The following is a 25278-nucleotide window of genomic DNA, read 5'->3' as shown; positions in this document are numbered from 1 at the left end:
TATCACGGAAATCAAACTCAATACCAAGCCTTTTGGCGCCCGCTACGATGCAGAATGATGCCGCCTTCATGATGGACAAATATTACGCCAAACTGATAAATCCCACCTCCACTATGATCCCCGAAACCCGACTAGGTATCGAGGCTCAACCTCGGCTTGCAAGCATGCGATCCACGAATTGAACGTAGAAGTTGCGCCATTCTTTTTCTTTCTTCGGTCCCTCAAACGAGCCGGCGAGGGTGCGCAGGTATTGGTCCGCGCCGTCGTCGCCCACTCCCATGCCACCGAGATCGCTCTTGAGTCGCTCCACATACGGTTCGCCAACCTTCTTAATGATCTCGTGCTGCAGATTGGCGGCCTCAAAAAGGACTTGCTTTGCCTGCGCGTCTTTCGAGTTGAAGCCCGGCGAAGCCGGAATTGACCATGCCAACGGAGAAAACTTATCTACCACGTAGTTGTCGAAACCCGGCAATGGTGCTTGAGCAGTGTCGGGAGATGTGGGTGTTGCGTTCGCGCCAGGCCCGACTTTGTCGGGTCCGCCCCACACCGTGATCATGCGGATAAGCACAAAGATTGCAAGGCGCGCGGTAGGGTAGTCGTGTGTGTCGCGAGCGAACGTTTCGATCGAAGAAATTATGGGCTCGAATGTCGCTTGATTCACTGCGGAACATTAGCAGTGTCAAGTCTATATATGATGTTGTCGACTTACCATTGCTGACGAACACAGACCCAAGACCTTGGTTGAGAACAACGACGATGAAGTTCAGATACTCTCGACGGAGCTCAGCTAGTTGAATCTCGTCATCTGTACCCGAAGGAACTACAGCTAGTGCGGTAAATATGCGTTGCAAGACTGGACTCATGACGGTATCTAGAATGCCAGCGATCTCTGACTTGAAGGTGAAGACGACCTGACCAAGCACTTTGAGGAAGGTACTGATCTCGTCCATGGAAGAACTCAAAGAAAGGAGTCCTTCGATCCAGGATGGCAGCTGTTGTAGCAGACGCGAGCCTAATACGGCAATCATGCGCGAGAAAGCGAATCTTGCAGCGTGTCGAATGGAGCCAGATGAGTTCAGTGATTCAACGGCGACGAGGATAGCCTCAGATGCTTTGACGAACTCATCCGCCACCTCACTCTGGGGCGCGACGCTGTTGTTGTTTGACGGTACCCAGTCTGAGTAGCCTCGAGCTAGCGTACCTATGGCCATGATGATATGGTGAATTTGGAGTATAGCCCGCTCATCACCATTCCTCGCCTGGGGAAGAGTCTGTTGCATGTCTGAGAACAGAGGGCTCATGATGGTCTGCGCGTAGAGTCTCTTGTTCTCCGCGGAGACGGTGTTGGACGAAGCGATGCAGCCCACGGCTTCGAAAAGGTACAGCTGCGAGTCGAACAGCGCATCCGCCGACTGATCCTCTTCATCGGACGACATCTCATCTTCTGAAGTATCTGGTAGCTCAGCTTTGATGGCAAGCAAGTCTCCAACCGCTTGAATGATGTCGTAGGAGACGTTGCCCAGTTGGGCCCGCAGATGCTTGACTAAGCGTTGGAAGAGATACCAGGATCGCGAGCGGACCTTGACATGGTTGCTATGGGTAAGGTTGACAAAATTCTCAAGTACCTTGGGGATGAGGCCAGGATTCTGCTCGAAGAACTGATAGTAGCGTACGCATATCTCCATATACTGCAGCTGAACAGCAGGGTGCGGGTAGTTTGCTAGACCAGATTCGACCATGCTGTTCATCATATTCACGAGTTGCTGAGCTGCAGCCGATGAGGGCTCGCGTTTCGCATACAGTCCCTGGTTTCTGACTGCAAGTTCTCCAAATAGATACATCTCATACAGAGCCAATTCGAGGTCGCGCCAGTTCAGGGATTGATCGCCTTGAGATAGGCGTCCAAAGGTTCCGTTGACTAAGCGACTGAGTGTCTCGATGTAGTAAGGCTCGTCGATGGCGGTTACTGTTTGTTGCAGGACGTGGAGGCGTCTGCGGAGATCGAGGAACTCTGCTTCGTCTGTCTGTTCGCCTTCCTCACCCCATGAGGCTGTCTCGTCGTACTTCATTTTTGCAATGATCGCATCTAGAACGGGTGGTAATACTGCGGCGTATTGTGGAGGTATCGATCCAGACTTCTTTTGCAATTTGCGGAGGAACGTAAGGAGATCTGTAAGAGATGGGATGACAGTCGAGCAGACCTCGTCGTATTGGTCAGCGAAGAAACGTAAAAGGTAAGGCGTGAAGATGCGAATGAGATCGTCTGCGCGTTGCCGAACATGCTCCTCGACAGCCTCGTTCTCTAGTATCTTTACGATATCGAATACGATGTTGTTCACGAGCTTAGCGACAGTCTCGGCAAGGTCGTTGTCGTAGTTCGAGCTGTTGAAATCGGCCAGAGCTGGGCTGCTGATCAGCTGGCCGACGACTTCGGAAAGATTTAGGAAAGTGATTAATTCAATCTTATCCGATGGGCTCATCTTCTTCCCGACGATCTCTGAGAATGTATCGATTGCCGCATCGCGCACCTTTCCAGCAGCGCTCTCGGGATCAGCGATTCCTTGTTGGCCCGCCATTTCCAGGAAAGTTGTGATCATGGCTTGGTTGACAATCAAGTTGATGTCGGTCCAACTAACCCAGCGCCCGATAGTCTCCAGGCACATCTTCACAAGATTCAGGTCTGTCTCCCTCCACTTCGCGAGTATTTCTTGCCAAGATAACGAGATCTTCTGCGCGTCCCGTTGCCGGATGAGGTCTTTCAGCTCTGTGTTGCGCTTCTTCTCGTCCTCTGGGCGGGCGACCAACTGGTCAGCGATTTCGTCGTGCACTTGACCGAGCATGCGAAGGTATAGCAACGTCGTGGCTGTATTGACGTTTCCGATGGTAGACTGGTCGCCAGCCAAGGCACGGAAATCGTCGAAGAAGGACTGCCATGAGGAAGGGTATAGAGCTACGAAGAGATAAGTGACAGTCTGCATCAGCTTGTTCTGGATATGGCTTGTGTCTGCAGCTCCACTGCCCGGGACGTAGGATCGGTGGATATGGCCCATGAGGGTATCCTTGATGTACGCAAGACTCTGCTCATCGAGGCGATGTTCTTGGATCGCGTTGTTCACAAGGTCGAGCGACGTATGGCGGACAAAGTCGGTGGGACGAGGGTCGCGCGCGAAGAGTGTGAGGGCAGCTTGCCATGCGGAGCCTTCGGCACGGAGCTGGTTCAGGTATTCGATAGCCTGACCGCGCAGCTCCTGGCTCGACGTCGGATTTGCGGCGATCTGGATGGCATTTTCGACCTTTGACATGGAGTGTGAGTATATGCTTCATGGATCGGGCAAACAATGGCACGTACCTGGGCCTCCATTTCCTCGTGTTGTCAAAGCTGAGCAAGCAGGGTTGAGTCACAGGTTGAGTCGGTGTGGTCTGCCCTATAGATTGTACATCGGACGTGGTGGGGTAGGAACTATGAGCGGATTGGTATGCTACCGGACCATGGAGCAAACTGTGGAAGACTGCATCACGAAAGCGTTACAGCGGTGTAGGCAGAGGCGGGGCACGAGGGGCTGACGTACGGCGTGTGCAAGGGTTCGTGCGTGAAAGAAACAATGACCAGAGCTCAGGGTCTATGTGCCAGGCGATTAGGGTACCGACTGGAAAAAGCAAAAGTTGTTCTCCGTCTTCGTCGAGGCGTCGAGGCCGAAAACAGCTGTGCAATGACTGAAGTGGCAGCGCCAAGCCCGGGCCTGGTGGGATGTTCTCGCGCCCAATTTGACCGTGTGACACGTGCGCACGAGATTTTGGTTTCGACACCGCCACGCGCATTGCTGAAGATTTAATCGTCATTTACGCTGCTTTCAGACAACGACCAGGTGCCCGTCGAGTATGAGAGCCCCCAGAAGGAGGGCCAGCAACGCAGTCGTCCCTCTATCATGCTTATACATTTGAAGCCCGCACTCTATAGCGAATTCACGGCGGCAAGAGCTGAGATACAATTCGGTGTTCACGTGCAAAAAGTTGATCAACCCAATAAATCACGAATGAGTAGTCAAGTCTTTCCAGATGTGTACGGATTCTATTAGGTTCTATAGTTTCTCTCTGATACACGAGCCGCTTCTGTAGTAGTGAGCAGACTGCTATTACAATCGGTGTCACGTCTACTTACTATGCGCCTAGATGCTTCGCCGCCCACTCGACGTGATCGTCAGCAAATGTGGCCATGAAGTAGTAGCTGTGATCGTAATCGGGCTGCATGCGCAGTTGAATGCCCTTGTCATTGCCAGCTTCCTTGGCTGCCTTGACGAAGTTCTCCGGTAGAAGCTGGCCTTGCTTGTAGAAGTTGTCTCCAGTGCCCTAGCTCAGTTAGTAAAACGACACAAGACTGTCGCATATGATACGCACCACATCGATGAGCATCTCAAGAGGACCCTTCCATTGCTTGACCAGCTCTGACGCATCATGCTCCTTCCACTTTTGTTGCTGGTCCTCGCCAAAGTATCCCTTGAAAGCTTTTTGGCCCCATGGGCAGTTGATGGGGTTGGCGATGGGTGCGAATGCAGAGACAGACTTGTACATGCCGGGGTTCTTGAGGAACTATCGATGGTGGTCAGTCTAGTCCTCCTGGTATGCAAGCAGCTGACCAACCAGTGTCAATGCGCCGTGTCCACCCATGCTGTGCCCTGTGATGCTGACTTTGCTGGAATCTAGCTCTTTGAAAGACGAGAACAGCGCTTCGGGGAGCTCTTTGGTGATGTATGAGTACATGTTGTAGCCCTTTGACCATGGCTCCTTGGTGGCATCGACGTAGAAACCTGCGCCTGACCCGAAGTCGTATGACTCGTCTTCACCTTCGATCTGTAAGCCCCCTAGTGAGTGGGTTAGTCAAATGCTCCGCGTATAGTCTCACGGTAGGCACGCACTCGGTGAAGTATCAGGGTACACGACAGCGATGCCATGTTTGGCTGCGCCGTGCTGGAAAAAACCCTTTTCTGAGCAGTTATTGCCGGTGCATGTGAGGCCGGAAAGGTAGAAGAGAACTGGGACCTTGGCGCCGGACTTGAGTGCTTGTGGAGGCAGGAACACGTTCAGCTCCATGTCGGTGTTTGTGCTTGAGGACTTGTGCTTCAACTTGAGAAGCTTGCCGCCGAAGGATGCGATGGTGCCTGTGGTTTCGAAAGACATCTTGGACAATGTGGTATAGCGAGAAAAACGAACAGTAGGAGGTTGGAATGCAAACGCAGGTCGAGGGGCCCTTGGAAGTTTTGTGAGCAGGCGCATTGAGTGACGTTGTGCCTGAAATTAGTGCGGGGGACGAATAGCTATGTCGAGCTACCCCACCTCCCTCTAGACTTTTGGCTTGTTACAGAAATCTTATCCGCGGATCCGCACAGGCAACGGACAAGGCTTGGAATTAACGGAGATCGGGTGAGACTCGGGATATAATTGCGCAACCACTCAGAGACTCCTTTCGCCGAAATACCCCATATTTAGCCAAACAAAACTCCATAGCAAATGCAATCAGCCACACCACGCTTCATGTCAGAAGCTCTTCGCAAGTCCAGTCCTCGTAGAAACCATCGGGGAGGTACCGCCGTACAACAAGGGGAATCTTCTTCTCTTGGAGCTCTTTCGCAGCAATTTGCAGAGGGTCCGTCATTCCCTCTACGTCGATCAGCACGGGAGCGTTACCACTGCAATCTCATTAGTCCTTGTACATGCAACCTCCCTCTGAAGGTAGTCTACCTGATCTGAAGTGCTCTTGTGCCCAAGACGCGTGCCTTCTCGTACTTTGTCATGTATGGGGTGGTTGTGCGCTTGTCGTTCGGAACCTTCTTGTCCTTTTCGCTTGTGACTGTGTTCTTGGAGGCTTCCTTGGCAGCAGCTGCCGCGTTGGCATCGCCAGATACTACTACGTTGTCGTCGTTGGGTTCGGCATTGTCTGGGTCTTCACCGCCGCCAGGCTGGTCGTCTTCGTCGTCCATCAGATCAGGCTCGGCCTCTTCGTCGAACTCGATGAGGGGCTCGTCACTACTGAAGTTAGAATCGGCGGGACTGTCTCCTACCGTTCCCCTAGCTGATGCGCCCGGTGGAGGAAACCCAGAGATGGAGCTGAACGTACATGTCACCGGCGCCGCCGTCGTAGTCGTCACCGCCATAGTCGGACATGTTTGCAGCAAGTTTCTACGCGCGTGCGTGTCTGAGGAAGGGATGCCGAGAGATGGAGAGGTACGCGTGGAGTATGGGGTGTATGCCTGGTGCGATGCGACTGGCAAAGAAAGTTCGCGATCAGAAATCGCAGGGGTCGGCGTCTGCACTAGCGTGGGAAATCTTGGCGGTCGCAAAATACAGTGGAGCTCGACTTTCGTCCATGGTTCTGCGCATCCACGAGCCGCCTTGCAACCACGCGCACGTTGTATGCAATACTATGGCGCCGAAGCGGAGAAACACCGAAGACGCTGGTGTGGCGCCACAGAAGAGGTCTCGCAACAGTACCGTAACCCCGAGCACCGTGACGTCGATCCTGAAGGCTAACATTCTCGGAGGTGTTGCGGAGGACACACCCGACCAGGACTATGCGACAGACGACTCTGCTGATTACAAGGTCAATTTCACCGACAACGGCACTTTGAGGGCAGAGAGCGAGGCCCGTCGCCAATGGAACTACGTCTGCCCAACCTGCTCGCAACGCTTCAACCGACCATGTCGCCTCGAGACACACATGCGAAGCCACAACAAGGAGCGACCATTTATCTGTACCGAGCCCGGCTGCAACAAGACGTTCCCTCGTAAAGACCACTTACAGCGTCACCTCAAGAACGCCCATCGCGACCCTGCGACCGAGCGGACATTCACATGCGATTGGACCGGGTGTGGCAAGAGTTTCACCTCCAACGGCAGGCTCCAGAGGCACAGAGACGTCCACGAATCCAAATTCTACTGTACCGACTTCCCCCCGTGCAACGAGGCTTTTAGGAAGGCGAAGGCGTTGGAGGCACACGTCAAGATCCAGCACATGGACGTCAAGCCCTTCACTTGTTCTCACGTGGATCAAGAGAGCGGCGAGAAATGCGCGAGTGGCTTTCAGACTGAGGGCGCATTACAACGGCATATGGGCAAGACACATGCAGACATACAAGGGCAGGGCCACTTCTGCATGCTGTGTGCGACGGCTGGAGTAGACGCGGACACAATGCAGAGCGAGTCTGTTGACACATTCACCATCCCGCCACACTTACCGTCTTTCGCGACAAAAGACGAGCTGAACGTGCACACAGCCGAGTGTCACCCACCTGTATGTACACAGTGCGGTCAGAAGTTCAAGACTGCATCCAATCTCAAGACACACTTCGACACCGTCCATGGGCACCCACAAGAACAAACGCAGTTCGCTTGTCCCAGACTAGGCTGTGAGAGTGTCTTCAATCGGAAACACAACCTCACTGTTCACATTCAGACGGTCCACGACAAGCAGTTCAGGTACTCATGTACCCCCGATGCTCTGCAGAATTCAAAACACCCAGATCTCCAAGCCTGGAACGGAGAGAATGCCTGTGGCGCCTCCTTCAAGGCCAAGTCGTCTCTCGATCAGCATGTTCGGAAAAATCATCTTGGTCTCGGCAACCGCAAGCAGCTCCGGAAGGCCGCAAAGTCAAAGAAGAAGCCGGAGCCTTCGATGCTTACCATGCTTACCGGTGTTGGCTATGAGCAAGGCCGCGAGGTGCCCTGTTTGGTGAAGACGTGCGAGTACCGCTTCTACATGGACCGTGATTTACGCCGTCATCTGCTCGCAGAGCATTATATTCCCGAGGACGAGATCGAAGACATGATACAGGAGCGCGATGCTGTCAGTGGAGGGCAGTTCTGGATTGGTGGGTTCGACGACTCAATGAGCATGTTCGACTCTGCTACGCCCAGCATCCCAGAGACGCCTGCTCCATACCTCATGGAGAGCAACATGCCGATGCTACCATATTCTGACTTGAAGAGCATGGATGGGCAAAATGCTTTATTCGATCAGCAATTCGACCAGCTCTCACTCATAAAGGATGACGCTGAGATGGACATGGCGATGGGGTTGGGTCACCTGCCACCAGCCACGGACGCCCAAGAGAGTTTACAATGGGACATGCTAGCCCCCGTTGAGCAGTACAACAGCGATCTCTCTCGTGGCTGAGACAGCGATGCCTGTCAGAGCTGCCGAATGCAATCGTCTGTGGAAGTTGGTGGAGGTTTTCCCATGCCCGATGTGATGGCCGTCAATGATGTTTTCACGAGTTTCACGAGTTTCACGAGTTAGCAAGATACCCAAATAGTAATTAAATCATGTCAAATACGGGAGCGTCCGATACTCCTGCCATGAACCCCAGATCGCAAACTTCCCCATTCGGCCTGTCAATCATGCCAAGCCGTCGATTCTAGCGAACGGCGTTCGGTCGCTACTCGATCGCCGTAGGGGCGGGGAAAAGCTCCGTAGGATCCAGGCGATCGGGCTGCTAGTCCTAGTCTGCCACACCTTTTCTTCACGCCCAAAGCTATGGTTCACTAGTCGACGAGATTGTATTAGCAGAGACCTTATTCTAGTGTGGGCGCCTGGGTCAGACCAGATCTATGGGAGTATCGTTACATTTATATTTTGGCTTTCCAGAGACGGTGGGTTCAGTGGCTGCAGACTTCATTGTAAACTATCTCATTACAATATAACGTATAACTAGTTATCCAATCAAACAAGATTGGTCTGTTACATATAAGCGGAGCATTTCCCGTTTTAACAACATCTAAAAACCGTGTGAAGAAAATGCGTCTTTGCAAAGGTACAAAAAGGGTATAAAGTCGCGAAGATGGAAACCCGCCGATGCCGCAAAGGATGGAGAATGACTGTGCGTCTGAGCATTTGTGTTCAAGTAAACGCCTCGCTACGCTGTAAGATGCTGACGAAAATGGTGGTGCTGCCCAAATCGATGTCAATGGGACGAACAGATATCGCACAGACGGGAGGTGCGATGTTTCAGAAATCAAGAGCAGCCAAGGCCGTCGCATCATGCCGCAGCCTTGATGTACTGAGCTAGCAAACTTGCTTCAGGTATGGAAATCGTGTGATCTGCTTTGCGAGGTGGCCAGTCTTCGTGTTCGAGTTCTACCGTCAGAGTCGTGTCGTGCTGCGCTTCCCAGTCACGTCGCCATATTTCAAACCTGAGATCCCACCTTTGTAGAAGCCTCTTTCTTCTTAATTCGATAACGGTTTCAAGCCTTGCCAGCTCCTTGTGATATTCCGCTTCTTTTGCAAACTTCCTTTTCTCGTGCTCAATGCCTAATTGCTGTAGCTCTGCTTCTTGTGCTTCTAGTCTTCGTGCGGTGTCCATCTCTTGCCTTGCTCGTAAGACGTTGATTGCACTCGCGTGTCGTCTGGGAAGATCCTGTTGGATCAATCTTTGGTGGTCCAGCTTCTTCAAGTCTTCCTCCGACACAGCATGCACACGCTCTTGGTTGCTTCTCGTACGTAGGCAATACGCCTCAATATACTTTAGGGCTGTCGCTACGTTCTGTGTCTCTTGAGCTTGTGCTTTCAACAGGTCGTGTTCAGCGAGAAGTTGTCGTTCTTCTAATCGCTCCAGGTCCTCATTGTGCTACATCGCTTGAGTCAGCTGACGTATATCACATCAACACGAATTATACCTACCTGTCCGATCCGTTCGTTCTTATCAATCTCAAGCTGTTCTCCCAATTGTTGCATTGAACAATATTGGTACGCTGACAAGGCTTTTCTTTGGCTGCACTCGAACAGCGAGACACGTGCAAGCTCTTCCTTCTGTTGTGTCCTGTAACTTGCGAAAGCCTCTTTAGCTAACGCCAAGCCGATGCTGATCGCCTCGTGTCGGGTGCGCCTCATTGGAGATTGTGGCAAAGCGGAGGAAATGTCTGAAACTAGAGAGTCAATTATGGGATGGGAACTGTCAGCAGTTGAGGTAACAATTTCGCAATAGTCAGAGTCACGGGAAAGAGGCTCAGGCAGCTCGGTAGCAGTCTCCATAGCGAGCCTCGGGTCGTCTTTTGCTGGGACGCGCTCCAGAATGGATTGCGGTAATGCGCTTCCACAGCAATCGGGCGCTACGTGTGCGCCTCTCTTTAATGACTCTTGTATATGTGCGCGAACGTCGGCGTCAGACGATATGTGACCGCATACCAGCTTTGCGCCTCGAGGCCTGCTGTGATATCCGTGGTGCGGCGCGGACGTGGTGCAAGTACTACTAAAAAGACTTAGTAGGAAGCTGTCATAAGTCACTGTCCATAACGTACCCTGAATCCCTTCTGAACATGGAGAAAATGACGGAGCCCCGTTTCTTCCTTGGTTGCGCTTGCTGTGACGAGGCTGAGCTGGAGATGGCGGAAGGTGTGATGGACAGTGTCGATGATTGTCTTGACTGGAAATCAGATTCGGGACGGTCAACAAAGTCTCGAGACTTCTCAACAGGTGACGTAATCTGTGAGCGTGCTGGAGGTGCCCTTCTTGTGGTTGAGCCGTCAGTGGAGAAAATGAGGTCTCTGGAAGTTCGGGAAGGCGCGGACGTGAAGCTTGTTGACTGCGTTTCTTGAGAGTGAATTGATCTGGAACTTCTCTGATCGCTATCCAGCGTCATAGTCGAGATTGCGCGAGAGATGGTTTCTGGCGGGGGTACGAAACGATAAGAATCGGGGACACCAGATTCGCGAGCAAGCAGCGCCACCTCGGCGTCGAGATGGTCCTCATTCTGATTCATAGGCAGACCCAAGGCTTCGGCCAGATATATAGCATCGTCGAATATGGGAGCCGTGCCGAGCGCAACGGTTTCGTCCCATATACGGTCAGGCATTGCGCCGGAGCGCGCATGCACTTGGCTGTTGACTGATGTCAAGAGGTCGCTACCAAGACATGCGAGCGGCGCAAGGGTAGTCTCTTCTTGCGCAGGACAGGCGGCACCGTTGGGAGGGCGGCACACAAGCTTGGGCGACTAACAGAGGGGTGCAGCAAACAGAGGGCGGGTCAGGTGTCGAGGACGCACGACGGTGTGAGAACCTTTGAAGTGTGGTTCACATACGGATGGAAGGAGTGGGCGCTAGAGCATGGAAGACGGGCGCCCACACGCCCACTCTGCAGCAGGTGGATCATCTGCTGATGCTGCATTCAGCATGTCGCCTGCAAGCCATCCCACCCGCCAAACACCGATATGACATCTGTCCATGGCCCGCTAATGAGTTTGCGCGCGCCCGTCGAACGCGGCTATCCGACCGACGTTGCGCCGTCCTTTTCGTCATGTCGCACTTTACATGTTTCGCGCCGCCAATCAGGCCCGCTTAGTGACGAGCTAAGTACCGTTGATATCACTTCGGCTGTCATGGCGGTGACGTGCATAGTTCGGCGCCTGTCAGTTCTCCATCTTGTGGGCTCGCGCTCGAATTTAAAGTCTTATCGCAAGAGACTTTAGGTGTATACGTTAGTAAGTTAGTAAGTTAATAATAGTAGTTTGCTAAAGTTCGTTAGAATAGTTGTCTCTATATTTAACTATAGTAGCTAAGATAACTCTATAATAAATGCGTAATAAGTCTTATAATAGCTTATACTATAGAACTAAAGTTAAAGCTTAAGGTACTTATAAAAGAGCGCCTTCTACTACTATTCTTTTCTTTTCTTTATTATAATTATAAGTAATTAAGACTCTCTTTCTAATTAATAGTAAATTTAGTATTTTATTATCTCTTTAGTAGAAATAGACACGCTTAGCTCTTTAAATTCTAACTAATTACTCTAAGGTAAACTCTTAAGCTACACTAACACTCTAATAAAAGCTATTCTTAATATTAAGACTATTAGTAAATAGATATATAAGTATCTTAAGCTTATAAGTAGAGTAAAAATAAGTATACTACTATTATAGAACCTTAGTAATAGTATATAATTTATTTAGGTATATAGGTACGCGCTAACGTTTACTATAGCTCTAGGCTAAACCTATTAAGTAGATAAGATCTACGCACTTAAAGTCTTACTTAAGAAGCTAGACTTAAAGCTATAGCTTATATATTATAAGAAGTTAATTCTAGAGAACTTGTATAAATATAAGAAAGAGATAGTAAATTAAGTAGTTACTAGCTTTAGCTTATAGTACGCGTAAAGGTAGAACTAGTAAAAATAGCAGTAATAGAGCTTAATAAGATTAGGTTAGTAGCTTTTATAGTACTTTTCTATTTAGGTAAGTAGTAGCGTTATAGAATTGTAAGATAGAAAAAACTACTTCTAGACTAGTGCCTTAGTAAATAGGACGTGGATTACATTAATACATTGAGGTCAGTTCTCCATCTACGACTCGTAGTGGTGTAGCCGGAATACTGTGCCGGGAGCCCACTAGGTGGTTGGAGGATAGCTTCGGCATTGCCGCTTAGTTGCCATGATTTCCGATGTTCTGATGTTCCACCTAGGTGGTAGCCGTCCGTGTCGGGGTCATCCTGGAGCATGTGAAGATGATAATTCGGTTGCGACGTTGGTGATACTGCGCAGGGGCTATCGAGAATAAGAAGCGGTCGGATACGCACAACTGTCCAATTTGTTTCAGCCTGTAGTCGTCGATCACACGGCCGCCTTGATGACGCAGGTGGTGGTCGTTGGCGCATGCTCCACCTGAGTGTACGAATTTGACCCAGAATACACGCATTTGTATTGCAAGCTTCGTGATGGGCACTACTCTACTGTCCTAATCGACTACCAAATCGCATGTTGTACATATTCAGCCAAGGCACGCAAGCAAATATGGTACAGTACACAACAGACATGGACCGAGCTACCGGGAAGCCTTCCACACCCAGCAAATCGTCCTGATGTCGCAAGTGAAAAGACGGGTTGAATTCATTAATAGTAGCTTATAACGGCTCGCTCATATGACGTAATGGTGATCATAAGCCAGGCCCAAAAGTGAAACATGCGACAAAAGAAATATATATAGATACATGTGAGAAGTGCGCAGCCTCGTATGCAATGGCTGCTCGTCCAGTTCGATGCCAGACCGAGCTGGTAGAAACGCCTGAAAATGCCGTAGCCATGAAGCGCAAATCTACCCAGAGATAAGGACCCAGAGCAAGAAAACTAAGACTTGTTAGTATGTTGTCAATGTACGAGTGTGCGGGTATACGTACAAATCATCAGCACACCAAACATCTTTGCGACAAGCCACCTGTTGCCTTGCACGCGGCTCCAGTACTTCATCAGCTCACGCTGGGCACCCTCGACGTTGTCTACAACGTCTTCGGTGTTGGCGTCAATGCGCTGGATCTGTTCTCCTTGTTCGGACACCATCTGGGCGAGCTGGCTGAAGATGCCTCCTAGTTCTTGAATAGTAGACTCTATCGACTCAATTGCTCGCCCCCTCTCTTGGATGTATGCGTTCTGGGGCTGGGCCTCTTCCATGAGCAGTAGTTGTGCGTCCGATTGCGGTGCGCCTCGCGTCAGAGCTGACGACCCAGAAGGTTCGAGCGAGAGCAGGTCTTGCTGCGCTGCATTGGTATTCCGGGCGAAGCCTCCTGGTGATCGACCTCGCTGGGGTGTTTGGTAAAGTGGAGAATCTGTCCGGCCTGGCTCGAGGTTGCTGTGGGATTGCTGCGCAGCTGTTGACAGGAATTGCTCCGTGCGGGATCGCGATGCCTGCATGTTCTTTGTTCGCACCTCCAAAACGTCCTTGAAGTTGGTCCCCACGTTGGTTAGTTTGTCGGACAACAGCTTGACGACTTGGCCGTTGTGCTCTCCTTCTTGGTCCACACCGGGTTTCGCCTTGGGGTGTTGCTTCGAGTTCATCTGCTGCAGTGCCCGCACCTGGCCTGACAGTGCAGTCATGTCCTGCTTGATGACAAAGGTGAGCTCGTCAAACTCAACTGGCCGATCGTCAAACAGCGTCTTGCGCTTGGCCAGCTGTGAAAGGCGCTCGAGCTTCTGCATGGTGCTCGCAACACCCCGCGCGACGTCGGCCGCATTGCGCGCAAATTCAGAGCGCTGACGCCGGGGGTTGGCATCTGCCTGTGTCTTCTCTTGTGCTGTGAGGAGCGACTGCCGTTGCGCGCCCGTCTTGGATTGCGCTTGCCGCCGACGAGCCTGTGCAAGAATCGAGCGGAACTCGTCGGTGCGGTCCTGTATCGACACAGCCATGTTGACGATTCGTTGTGGTGGGAGGGAGGGCGAGGGCGGAAAAGGGGAGGCGCACCACCTGTGGGCAGGACAGCAGGCGCTGCGGATGCACAGGCGACGTGGAAGTTGCGCCGAGGCGGGTGGCAGATTTGTGTGCAGTCGCGGATTTGCTCAGGCCCCGTTTGCTCGAGGATCCAGGGCAGCCACGGGCGAGATGCAATTGTGAGGTGATGGCGCGCGACACGCGGTTCGTAGACGGGGCGTGCGAGAGCTGGCGGCGGCGGCGGGGTTTGGCCTGCAGGAGTGACGAGAGACGCGGGATGCAGTCGTGCGCGGCGGTGAATCGGAAGCGGCGTGTTCCTGGCGAGTCGGGCAGAGAAAAGCGGAATGTGTTGAGGGTCGGGGTGAAATGGGGAATGGGGAAACGTAGTTAGTTCCGCGTCGGCCAAACTTGGACGCCCTGCGCCACACCTCCACGGCGCGCTATACTGGCCGTAGACCCGTCAGACCGCGCGGAGCAGCTGCATCAAGGGGAGTTGATCGCTAGCTCTCCTTACTCCTCCACCGCGTCCTCTGCGCCCATCCTCGCCTGCCCAGCTGCTCCCGTCGAGTGCGCCGTTGTCGTGATCACGTCGGGCCTTTCGCACGCGCAGGCAGGTGACGTATCCCCCGGAAGCTTGGTCGAGCCCTCATCAACCCTCCCGCCCGGCTCCAGCCACGCTGTCTATCACCACTCCGGCCACCTGCACCACCACTGCCTCGCTCCCCCGGCCCCCACCGTTGTCGCAGACTCCATCTCGGCAGGCTGCCCCTCGTCTCTCCCGGTTGCATGCGCTGCAGGACATAGCTGGCGTTGGGCTCGGCCCTAGTAGAGCGAGAGCGGTGCATCCTAGCCATCTCCGGACCCTCCTACGCCATCATGTCTGGCCCCTTCCGCTTCCAGCAAGAGGAAGCCAGGTCGCCGCTGTACGTACCGCCTCTGCACGCGCATGTCGCCTGCTGTCCTGAACTGACTCGTGTTAGCGATCGGACCGCGTCGCCCTTCTCCGCCGGCCAGCCTGTGTCGTTCAAGACCAATGTCAACCGTGCCAAAACGAAGAAATGGGTACAGGCGAAGAAGAACGCCTACGACGGCGACGATTGGGGCGGCTACGACGAGTACGACGAATACGGCGTCAACCAGGAGCCCGAGCAGCCACAGCCTCTGGCGCAGCGTTACTATGCCCAGCGGACGGAGCAACCATCGCGCAGCTTCACCGACCCCTCCCAGCAGGCGCCCCTCCCACGACCCCGAAGAAATTCCTTCGAGCACGGCGAGGAACAGCGCGCCTTCTCCTCAACAATACCGCAACCCCAACATGGACACGGCCACGAGCATGAGCAGGGCTACTCTGCCATGCCCCCGCCTCTCCAGACTCGCATATCGCAGGTCCCTGCCGATTTCACCCCGCCGCTCAACACACAGTTTCCCCCGCGCAAGAGTAGCATAGGCCAGGGAGACATGCCAACGTCTACTTCGCCACGATCACGCAATGGCAGTCAGGCATCTGACAAGCCGCTACCCTTCATCAGACCAGCCGACATATACAAGCGGCACCAAGAGGAGCGGGAGCGGGCGTCAATGGAATCATCGCGACCAAGCCTGGACTCTCTTTCTTCTCCGATACAGGACAACGTGGACTCTCCTCAAGAAGGCGGGCGATCGCTGCAGCCTATGGAAACCGTCGCTGAGCGCAAGAGCGAGTATCTGCCTGATTATGATGCAGCAGCCCCGCACGACAAACAACAACCCCAGCAAAATCAATCCCTTGCGTCACCACAGGATGACAAGGGTCTGCGCTCTGTTGTTGATCAGGCATTTACTCGCGCTGACGAATCGCGTTCCGTTCCGCCAACGCCCATATCAAACGACAACGATTCAACTTCAGACCTTCTGAGGAGCAATACTGGAAGCACTTCCGGAATCAGCCCAATCATGAGCCGCGTGCCCAGTTCAGCAGCCTCAGCACTGAGAAACCGTGATCAAGCAGAAAGCACCACACCCGCCATCGCAGAAGAACCAAGTGAAGTCACGACGCCCGTTACCCAGCCAACCTCTGCGAAGATCGTCGAGCCCATACACCACGTTCCACGAAAACCGTCCCCAGGTCACAATCGCAACTTCTCCAACTCTTCTCTACCGCGCAGCGGCCTCGCTACGCCCACACGCGGTGACAGTCCTGCACGATCCCCTATCTTAGCACCGAGCAGAGACGTACCCGAACCCTCCTCCGCCCTTGTTACCATGGAAAGCAACGAAACTCCGGGCGCAATGGAAGGCGGCCTTAATGGTCCATCCCCTGCATATGCTACTCGCGAGGCTGATATTGCTACTGCTGTCAGGGATGGTCCAGACAATGGCGCACCCGGACTGGGCGCTTCAGAGCTTCAATCACAGAACAACTTCCTCGAGTCGCATAACGCGCAAAGCCCTCTCGATGATGGCTTGCCGCGCGATCGCTCAGAGTCTCCAAGCAAGGGTCGTGTGCAGGCGTTGGCTGGCAAATTTGGAGAGGTGGCATCGTCGAGACGTGGCTCTACACAGTCCAATCGCTCGAGGAACAGTGTTCAATCGTGGGAACGGAGCAACGATAATTCACGTGCGGCGTCTCCAACGAAAGCTAGCCCTTCGAAACCCAGCAGTCCTGTCAAAGAATTTCGTCCCCATCTTCCAGGCCAGTGGGAGTCTTATGCTACTACCGCTATGACACCTTCGGATCTGGGCGAGCAAGACCGTCGATTAAGTTTCGCGAACAATGGTCCGAGTGCGCTCAACAAATCCGATCTGACGGCTACAACGGATAAGAAGCCACTTGCCGGGGCATTGTCGGCAGAGACGGACACTCCGGATCCGCTCGCCGCTCTTAGAGATGCTGGAGCTGCAATGGTCAATTCTATCCGCACAACCTTGGGTGCCGATGACCAAACATCCGAGACTCAACAGCAGCAAGCACGTCGTACTGACCACGGAAATATCTATTTACCAAGGCCTCTTCAGCTAGATCGTACTGGCACTTCCGGCTCAAGCGTGCCGCCAACTCCCCCCGCGAAAGACACCCCGGAATCAGAATTTCCGCCACCCCCGCCTTTGAAGGAGAGGCCCTCACAGCCCTTCAAGAGTCAGCCTAAACGACCGAGTCTTGATCCTCAGTTAAGTACTGACCCTTCTGCTGAAGACCAGGAAAGTGACCGTCTTCGCAAGGAGATTGTCGCCAGTCTCAGCCCTTTCAAGGCTCCAGCGTCGCCGGCCAGCGAGTCTAATCAAGCCTCGCTCCACCCCGCCAGCCCAGGCACAAATCGTGCTAGCTCTATTCTGCCCAGTGAGTATGATACCTACTGGGCAGATGAAGATCGGGCTTCTCGTCGATCTTCGCAGGATACTGAGCGCTATGCTCAAGATCAGCCATCCGATGCAGCCATGTCTTTTCTCCCACAATCGGAAGAACCGACCAAGCCTGTGATACTCAATCGATTTAGCTGGGAGGCAAGCAACCCGCAACCGCAAACACCAGACCAGCAAGCGCACGGTGTAGCCGCTGTTGAGCCTACAAAAGCCTCACAGGCAACGGAGAGTCGCCTTCCCACTGTGGAACGAGCTGCAGATCAAGAACGACAAGAGTGGTCAGAAGGCCTTCCGGACTCGTACTTTGGCCCAGAGCACACTTTCACGGTTACTAAACCTGACCCTAGTAGTAGCAGTGATATGCCGCAACGATCTGCTTCTCCAACCGTCGATACTGCGCGCCCCGGAACTAGCCCTGCTCGAGAAGAAACACGCTCCCCGGGACTTCATGTTGTCAACACAGAGCTCAATCCCGAAGCCGTGGATCTCCCACCACGTTTCAGTGCGGAGCATGAGCAGACTTCGGGACTCGGAGGATCCAGCTTGAACGAGAAGCAACGGATAGAGCAGCCTGCGGAACATCCCGCAATCGTAACATCTGACGACGAGCCGAAAACACCCATTGCCGTACAGGAGGAGCCTTCGCCGAAGTCGCCAATTACGGACAAGCCTCTGGGCGCTCGAGAAATAGCAACGCTTAACACTGCTGCTGAGCGAATTGACACCTACAACAAGACACGCGAGTACTGGGCGACAGTTGATCATGGCCTTAATGACTGGCTACGCTCTGCGCTCGAAGCAAACCCCGAGCTGGCTACGCAGACGTACCCAGTACAGCGTGTGCCTACAAGCTCGGCACGTCACAGGCACACTGGCTCTCTTGCACTGTTTGGCAAGCTTGGTGGTTCGAGTAGCTACGACGTGAGCGCCGACCAAAATAACAATGCTAGCGTACCAGTCCCCGCGAGCTCAGGCTCTCCCACTAATCCTGCATCATCTGGTTCAGGATTTGGCGGACGAATTGCAAATCAGCAGATGCAATTGAAAGGCAAGGACTTGCTTCATACTGCTAATGTGTTAGGAGGGAAAGGCATGACCAGTGCCAAGGGATTGTTTGCGAAAGGCAAGAGCCGTTTCGGCCGCGAAAAGGTAGATAAATGATCTCTTCTACCCATTTTCTTTGCTTGGCATTCTCATCGTATGTCACGACTACCATTTTCCTTGGTCCATGGACTACAGCGGGTGATTGGATGTACTCGTATGGACATTGAATGTGGCGTTTCTGACCTTGCTTTGGGCGTTTTCATTCTTTCGCCATTTACGATCGTAGTCCTCGCCTGTAGCTTCATAATCATCTCAACGTAATGCCAAGTCTGACTGAGGCGGCTCAGCTTCCTTACGACGGTGTTGTTTGCTGATGTGATGCGTGATTCAGACCTCCTCGTATAACCGGGCCGACTCTGCTCCTTCTTCGCGCGAAGCTTCTCAAGAGCCCGAGCTCGTCACACGAAGATCGAGAGCATCGTCAGGAGTGCAACTGCTACGCTCCATGACGGAAAAGGAAAAGAAGGGGGAAGTCTCGAACGAAGAGAAGAAGAAGCGTCGATTTTCATTCTCGTCCCAATTTCGGCGTGCCAGTCGCTCCAGAACCAGACCGAGTAGTGTGGCGCTGCCGAAAACTACTCCATCCGTCCTTGACTCGACATCTAAGACCTCGCCTCCCCGCGAGCTCCATCACTACCTGATGGGGGAACGTCGGCCGCATTCTTTCCATGCTCCAGACTCTTGGGTCGGCACTCCACCGGCTGCTCTCAACGAGTACTTCAATACTACAGCGATGCGAAGAAGCTCTTCGCAGGCGCATTTGGGCATATTGCCGTCGCCAGCAAAGAGTGCCTTTTCAAACCAGGACAAGGACGCTGAAGACTATGTTCCGCCCGTTCCCCCCATTCCAAACGAGGTTGCCATCAAGCATTATCGACGTAGGTCTAGTCAGGACAGTGCCAGCCATCGGATGTTGCAATCTGTTATTCGGCATTCAACCCCTCCTATTGTTCTGAATAGACATTCGATGCCAGCAGCGATTACGAGAGATCCAAAAAGCCTCGATTATCACCCAGCTTTTGCTGACGATAATAACATCTCTGGTGCGCAAGAAAGAGCGAATGACTATAAGACAATGCTTCGTGCCCCAGAGGGATCTTTCCAACCAGACCTACCTACAGCAGAATCTGATGATCTCCGACGCGATGGGTTTCAATTCGGGTTCAGTGACGAATCGCCAAAGAGGGTCAGAGATCATCGCATCGATGATGACGATCAACCGCCACAGTTGAATCACGACCCATTACCAACATCCTTGCGACATGGCCAGCAACCGCCTCCTATGTACACTAACAGACACATGGATGTGAGCGATGAAGACAGCGACAGGGAGCTTGTTCGTGGAAGAAGCTTGGCACCAGTGATAGCACTGAATGCGAAACAGGGATCTGACAGTGTCAGCCCTGTACTAGCTCCTGTGGGCAAATCTGCCAGTATTACATCAGATAAGAACGGGGATGTGGGGGATGTCGAGCGCGATGACCAAATGCGTGGAGCCCGGGTCATCAGGTATGAAGACACACCCTTTGTGCTGGCGCGACAGCCACCAGACAATGTCGCTGCTATAGAATGGCCGTCTATGGATCCTCTCAATACCCTAGGTTCGAAAGAAAGGGCCCAGGAGTCTGCAGAACACTCGTTCCTGGACATCGGACACGAGACGTTTGTTTACGGCAGCGCTTCGGTTCCGCAGCACCACACAGTCAACGAGCTCGCCAGCGCAGAACAAACGATCCGCCAGGGAGAACGTGCATCTAATGTTGAATCGCCTACTCTCGGTCTTCTTGATGATGCCTTTCGTACTGGCAAAGTCTGGCGAGTATCGTCGCTCGAAGCTAGTGTACCTGCATCCGAGGCGCCTTTTGATGTCAAAGACGACGAGGGCATGTCGAGAGATGAAAAGGCGGATGCGGAACGCGCTTTCAGTCCTGTGTGGTTTGCTAAGAGCGACTTGCAGCTTCCGACAAGCACTCGGGATCTTGGGAATGCAGATGGAAGCGCAGAAATCCGCGCGACAACATCTGGAGAAGAACGCGACGCGGACGCAGGCAGTCGAGTAATGGCCGTTGGCGCGATTGCAGCCCCAGCCCAGCAGGAAATACGAAGACATGGGGACCGGGAGCCTTCGCTTAGCCATACCCTTGCGGGGGCCAGTGCTGCGGCGGCTGACAGCGACACCTCGACGCGCTCCGCGCCGCCCTCCTTAGTTGTCGACGCCGCTGAAAAGCATACCGCCTCTGGATCACTTAGTCCATCATGGGGCCGCGGACACAGCATCATTGATCCACGCGTGGCTGAGCGCGCTTCCGATGAGATGGGGGACGAAAGCAACCTCGTCACGCCCGCCGGGCAGGTTCCGCGCATTACCACCCAGAACGGTCCGGAGACACCCAAGGCTGGACAACCGTACAGCGAGCATTCACGTCCCGCCATGTCAAACAGCCACTCCCATGGCCAGGCCAGCTTTCCGGACTTCAAGCACCAAGCACAGCAACTGCAGGTTTCAAATAGCGCTACGGCGGCTCCAGAACGGTCAAGATCCATGCTCTCGCAGATATCTGCCATGGTTTCTGACGAGGGAAGCAACCCTTACTCTCAAACATCTACTGGAAGATCAACCCCGTCAACAATTCGTCGCATGCAGCCAGAGTCCACCGTGAAGCCTTCGGCAGTCCCACCACAGATTCCAGAGGAGATTTTGATGTCGTATGGTGGCGACGATGGTTTTGATCTTTACGCAGATCATAACGGAGTCGTCAAGGATGTGCAAGACGAGCATGGCCAGCCTTTGCGACTTGGACATCTCCAGGTGCGAGGGGCAACTACCCAACAACAGCCATCACAGCCTTCAACTTCCGGTATTGCGACAGCGCCATCATCTCGCGATGGTGATCGCCCAAGATACAGTTTTGAAAGGCCAATGAGCTTCGTCTCAGGACCTGAAGACCAAGACGGCAAACCTCAAGATCAGATCAACCAGACCGCATCTGCAAATGCAACGCAATCTTCCCCTGTCGCTATGCAGCATCGTAATCAGTCCCAGCAATCACTACATATGGACACAGTGTACTCACCGAACCCGCTAGCAAACGTCGCACCGCCCTCGGATCGGAGCGCATTGAGGCACCAGCCAATGCTTGCATCTGGCCCATCTCCATCCAAGAATATCTTCCAAGCGGTAAAGTCAATCGACCCCAGTAACAAAACCACTCAGATTACCGTCAGTTCTTGGCGTCCTGCGGGCCATCAAGCTTCCCAGCAAGCAGTTTCCGGAAGTCCTGATCTTAACTGTCAGTTACCACAGGCCACTCAAGCTTCGGGTCGGGTTCCGCTAGCAGAACAAGAGAGGCCAGCAATTTCGGGGCCGCAGAGCAACCCGAATCGCGCACAAGGGCAGATGGAATCTCATGGACCCAGAAATCAATTTGAACTGCAACAGCAATTGTTGCAGAGGCAAGGGCAATACCAAGTTGCCGCGTTTAGACCACCCGCCAATTCTTCGTCTCAACCTGCCGAGCAAACATCAAGAAACCAGGAGAAGTCATCTTCGAAACCTCGGCTTACATCAATGTTCAAGAGCTTTGGTGGTAAGACACAGGCGAACCTCCAGCATACGACCAACTCTGGCAATACAGCCATAATCTCCCAGTCCAAGCCACTTCCGCCGGATCCTAGTTCTGGTACTCCGCTTCACTCTGTAATGGACAGATTTATGCGCCCTAGGGAGGCATCGGCAGAAAAGCTTATCGACCAGCAACATCCTTTCTTGCCGCATAGTCGCCCAAACATGGGGCAGCCACCGGAGTTTGGGCAGGCTTCGTTACAGGTACACTCGGTAGAACCGCGTGTCGATTCGAGAACGCGCATTGCATCCGACCTTCCCAACGACTTTTCATCCCAGCAGCCACCGTCAATATCCAATGTTCAAGTCCAGGCCCATCAAGTATCATACTCGAAAAGACCAGAATCTGGCAAGAAGAAGAGATTTTCTGCGTTGGGCGCTCTGTTCATTCGAGGTGGTGTGAATGGTGATGGATCGGCTATGAAATACAAGATGTCAAAAGAAGGAAAGAAGGCACAGAAGAGTATACAGGCGACCGCTACTCCAGCTACTCCCAGCGCCTCTCATAGAGTACCTCAGCATCAGCAGAATAAGCCACAGCAGTCTGGGTTAGCATACTATCCTCCCGGACAACTTCCGCCTCATACCATACAAAGTAGGCCACCCCTGGGTCAAAAGCTTGGGCCATCGCAACCAGCACCCAACATGCATCCTCAAAAGCTACCTCAGCCGTATCAGCAACAAACGCAGCAAGTTCTGTCATCACGAGAGCCAATCTCTAGTTTACATTCAGAGGAAGCGTCTGCATTCCTTAAAACAAAGCAGCTAGCGATGGAACACCAAGCTCGGCAAAGCAGCTTACAATTGAATCAATCCCAAGCTTCCAAGCCTGGGATTGAAGCACAGCCCTATAGTGCACCATTCCAGAACACTCTTGCACACACGCGAGATCAAGATTCGGATCCACCTCCTGGAGGATACTATAATCATCGTGCTGAGCCAGCTCCAGCTGGGAGTGGAGCCTACGCAGCTTCTTTAGCCGCGCGGGGACAGGTAGATCAACGTAATCAACCGCAAACAGCTCACCAAGGAGTTTATACGGTCCCACAGGCTGAGCGACAGCAGCAACCCCCCGAAAAACAGCAGTCTGAGTACGAGCAGAGTGTTCAGAGGGACCATCAATATGAGCGACAACTAGAACAACAAGCACACCCCGAGACATCCCAGGACCACCTTGCCCATCATACCTGGCGAGCACAACGGGAGGAACTACTACGACAGGAGCGATCTGCACCAGAGCACAATAGGCCATGGCCGAACGACGATGCGTGGGTGCAACGACCGCGTCAGCAGCAACAACACCAATCTTTGGTAGAGTGGCGACCGAACGACTATCAACCTCAGCTTCCGTACCACAATGCGCACGGCTCAGGACCTCTTTTTGCTTCTCAAGATGATGAGCCGATATCTCCACCTGCAGTGTCCCCTACGCAAGAGCCGAGTTATGACGCACCTCCAATACCTGCGGCGTATAGTCATGTATCTGGGGCATTTGTATCGCCGCTTGATCGGCAACAGCAGTCGTTGTCACTCAGTCAGACGGATGCGCCCGTGCAACTTTCAGTGGATCAACACAATCGTCCGCTTTCGGAGTCAATAATGCAGGCTGTGTCGCCGCAAGTGTCTGCACACTCACAAGTACCTCCAAACGGTCGAATGCACTCGGATGCTAGCACAATGTCCCTCGTGTCGCCAATATCAAACTCTCCAGCAATGCCTAGCTACTCTCCAGCCCCTAGTAGCCAACGGTACCAGAATCCAAGGATGAGCAGCATATCAGAAGTCCATCAGCAGGATCTTCCATGGCATCTCGACTTCCCAGCAGGAGCAACCGAACAAGACATTGTTCGAGCACGACAGGGACAATACATGCAAGAACGCTTTACCGCCCAACAACAACAGCAGGACGAGAGAGCTGCCGGATCACCATCGCCTCGTTTATCGCCCGAGCAGACTACGCTAAATACTGTACCTCCACATGCTCAAGCACACGGCGGTGGATTCAGGGAAATTCTGCCGCGAAGTTTCACGCAGCCCTATGCGACCTCGCAGGCAGCACAATCAAGTCAAAATCTTCAGCCCATTATCCGCCGCGACGCGACACCTGTACAGCCAACACCGATACATCCGGGACAATCCCCGCCACCCGCAGCGTATCCTCTGCCCATGTCTCCCGACCCTACGGTGATCAATAGTCCCCAGAATTTCATTGCAAGCGAATTTGCCCCACCTCCACCACCAAAAATAGCCCAAAGTCCTATGCGACCCGGACCTTCTAACGCCCAGCCTTTTTCATTTGAGGGTCAACGGCCGCATTCTCATAGCCCATCGTCGCCAAACTACGTCTATACCTCGTCACACGGGAATGGATCCCAGTATGATGTGAAAGCTCAAAATGAAGCCCCACCATCATATGACGGTCCTGGTGTGCCTAATAGTGGTTTAGATAAGAGTCGCCCCGAAGGACTTCGACCGCTCAATATCACAACGGATCTAGACGGTGAACCGCGTGATAGACAACCAGATTCTCGTCCACGTCAACCCTCGATTGGTATCCTGCAGCATCCACAACCCGCCTCAATGGCTGCTTCACCTCAACGCACATCACCAGACATGGGTGCGGAGTCGTTACGTCGCCAACTCCTACAGCAAGAGAATCTCGCCCACATGGAACGCGTCCAGCGCGAAAAGGAGAAGCGCGAGAGACATGAACGCGATAGGCAGGAACGCGAGGCTGCAAGAGCAAGAGCAAGAGAGCTTGAGCGCAGCGCGTCTGGTGGCGGGCAGGTTGGCAGCCTGAGAAGCATTGGCGGTAGCACTACCGGAGGAGCTTTAACCTGGGAGAGACGTGGGAGTCACAGCAATAGCAGACAGGTATTTGAGCTGCCTGCCGTGGAAGATGACGAGCCCACTATGAAGGCGACTAGTTATCCTGGACAGGAGTGGGTACCTCCCATGTGGGATGGTGACTGAGCCCCAGTCTTTAGTTCGCCCTTTTTCCTTGTGATCATCCCAAATTTGGTCCATTCGCGC

General features: G+C 53.2%; 9 protein-coding genes across 9 annotated transcripts; 4 read left to right on the top strand and 5 right to left on the bottom strand.

Annotated features, from left to right (window-relative positions):
• Positions 1 to 145: 145 nt before the first annotated feature.
• On the bottom strand, positions 146 to 3302 carry LOS1 (pre-tRNA nuclear export protein; the record flags this gene model as incomplete). Its single annotated transcript, XM_049349247.1, has 2 exons — positions 146 to 660; positions 710 to 3302. The coding sequence occupies 2 exons, from the start codon at positions 3300 to 3302 to the stop codon at positions 146 to 148; spliced, it is 3108 nt and encodes a 1035-aa protein (XP_049216034.1).
• An 856-nt stretch (positions 3303 to 4158) lies between these two features.
• On the bottom strand, positions 4159 to 5175 carry J4E79_000329 (uncharacterized protein; the record flags this gene model as incomplete). Its single annotated transcript, XM_049349246.1, has 4 exons — positions 4159 to 4347; positions 4396 to 4587; positions 4639 to 4859; positions 4914 to 5175. The coding sequence occupies 4 exons, from the start codon at positions 5173 to 5175 to the stop codon at positions 4159 to 4161; spliced, it is 864 nt and encodes a 287-aa protein (XP_049216033.1).
• Positions 5176 to 5527: 352 nt separating this feature from the next.
• On the bottom strand, positions 5528 to 6159 carry J4E79_000328 (uncharacterized protein; the record flags this gene model as incomplete). Its single annotated transcript, XM_049349245.1, has 3 exons — positions 5528 to 5684; positions 5737 to 6021; positions 6113 to 6159. 3 exons carry the CDS (start codon positions 6157 to 6159, stop codon positions 5528 to 5530), a joined length of 489 nt encoding a protein of 162 aa, XP_049216032.1.
• Positions 6160 to 6418: 259 nt separating this feature from the next.
• J4E79_000327 (uncharacterized protein) lies at positions 6419 to 8167 on the top strand (the record flags this gene model as incomplete). The annotated part of the gene is made up of 2 exons (XM_049349244.1): positions 6419 to 6482; positions 6537 to 8167. 2 exons carry the CDS (start codon positions 6419 to 6421, stop codon positions 8165 to 8167), a joined length of 1695 nt encoding a protein of 564 aa, XP_049216031.1.
• Positions 8168 to 9029: 862 nt separating this feature from the next.
• Positions 9030 to 10841, bottom strand: J4E79_000326 (uncharacterized protein; the record flags this gene model as incomplete). The annotated part of the gene is made up of 3 exons (XM_049349243.1): positions 9030 to 9617; positions 9671 to 10193; positions 10288 to 10841. 3 exons carry the CDS (start codon positions 10839 to 10841, stop codon positions 9030 to 9032), a joined length of 1665 nt encoding a protein of 554 aa, XP_049216030.1.
• Positions 10842 to 13073: 2232 nt separating this feature from the next.
• J4E79_000325 (uncharacterized protein) lies at positions 13074 to 14158 on the bottom strand (the record flags this gene model as incomplete). The annotated part of the gene is made up of 2 exons (XM_049349242.1): positions 13074 to 13105; positions 13156 to 14158. The coding sequence occupies 2 exons, from the start codon at positions 14156 to 14158 to the stop codon at positions 13074 to 13076; spliced, it is 1035 nt and encodes a 344-aa protein (XP_049216029.1).
• Positions 14159 to 15056: 898 nt separating this feature from the next.
• J4E79_000324 (uncharacterized protein) lies at positions 15057 to 18680 on the top strand (the record flags this gene model as incomplete). The annotated part of the gene is made up of 1 exon (XM_049349241.1): positions 15057 to 18680. The coding sequence occupies one exon, from the start codon at positions 15057 to 15059 to the stop codon at positions 18678 to 18680; it is 3624 nt and encodes a 1207-aa protein (XP_049216028.1).
• Positions 18681 to 19923: 1243 nt separating this feature from the next.
• Positions 19924 to 21824, top strand: J4E79_000323 (uncharacterized protein; the record flags this gene model as incomplete). The annotated part of the gene is given in 2 exon segments (XM_049349240.1): positions 19924 to 21652; positions 21667 to 21824. 2 exon segments carry the CDS (start codon positions 19924 to 19926, stop codon positions 21822 to 21824), a joined length of 1887 nt encoding a protein of 628 aa, XP_049216027.1.
• A 3001-nt stretch (positions 21825 to 24825) lies between these two features.
• On the top strand, positions 24826 to 25218 carry J4E79_000322 (uncharacterized protein; the record flags this gene model as incomplete). Its single annotated transcript, XM_049349239.1, has 2 exons — positions 24826 to 25032; positions 25120 to 25218. The coding sequence occupies 2 exons, from the start codon at positions 24826 to 24828 to the stop codon at positions 25216 to 25218; spliced, it is 306 nt and encodes a 101-aa protein (XP_049216026.1).
• Between the last annotated feature and the right edge of the window lie 60 nt (positions 25219 to 25278).

The sequence above is a fragment of the Alternaria viburni genome, assembly GCF_023758015.1.
Source record: "Alternaria viburni strain BMP 2772 chromosome Unknown scaffold_1, whole genome shotgun sequence".
Lineage (NCBI taxonomy): Eukaryota > Fungi > Ascomycota > Dothideomycetes > Pleosporales > Pleosporaceae > Alternaria > Alternaria viburni.
Note: the sequence above shows the minus strand (reverse complement) of the source record. Positions and strands in the feature narration are given on the sequence as shown.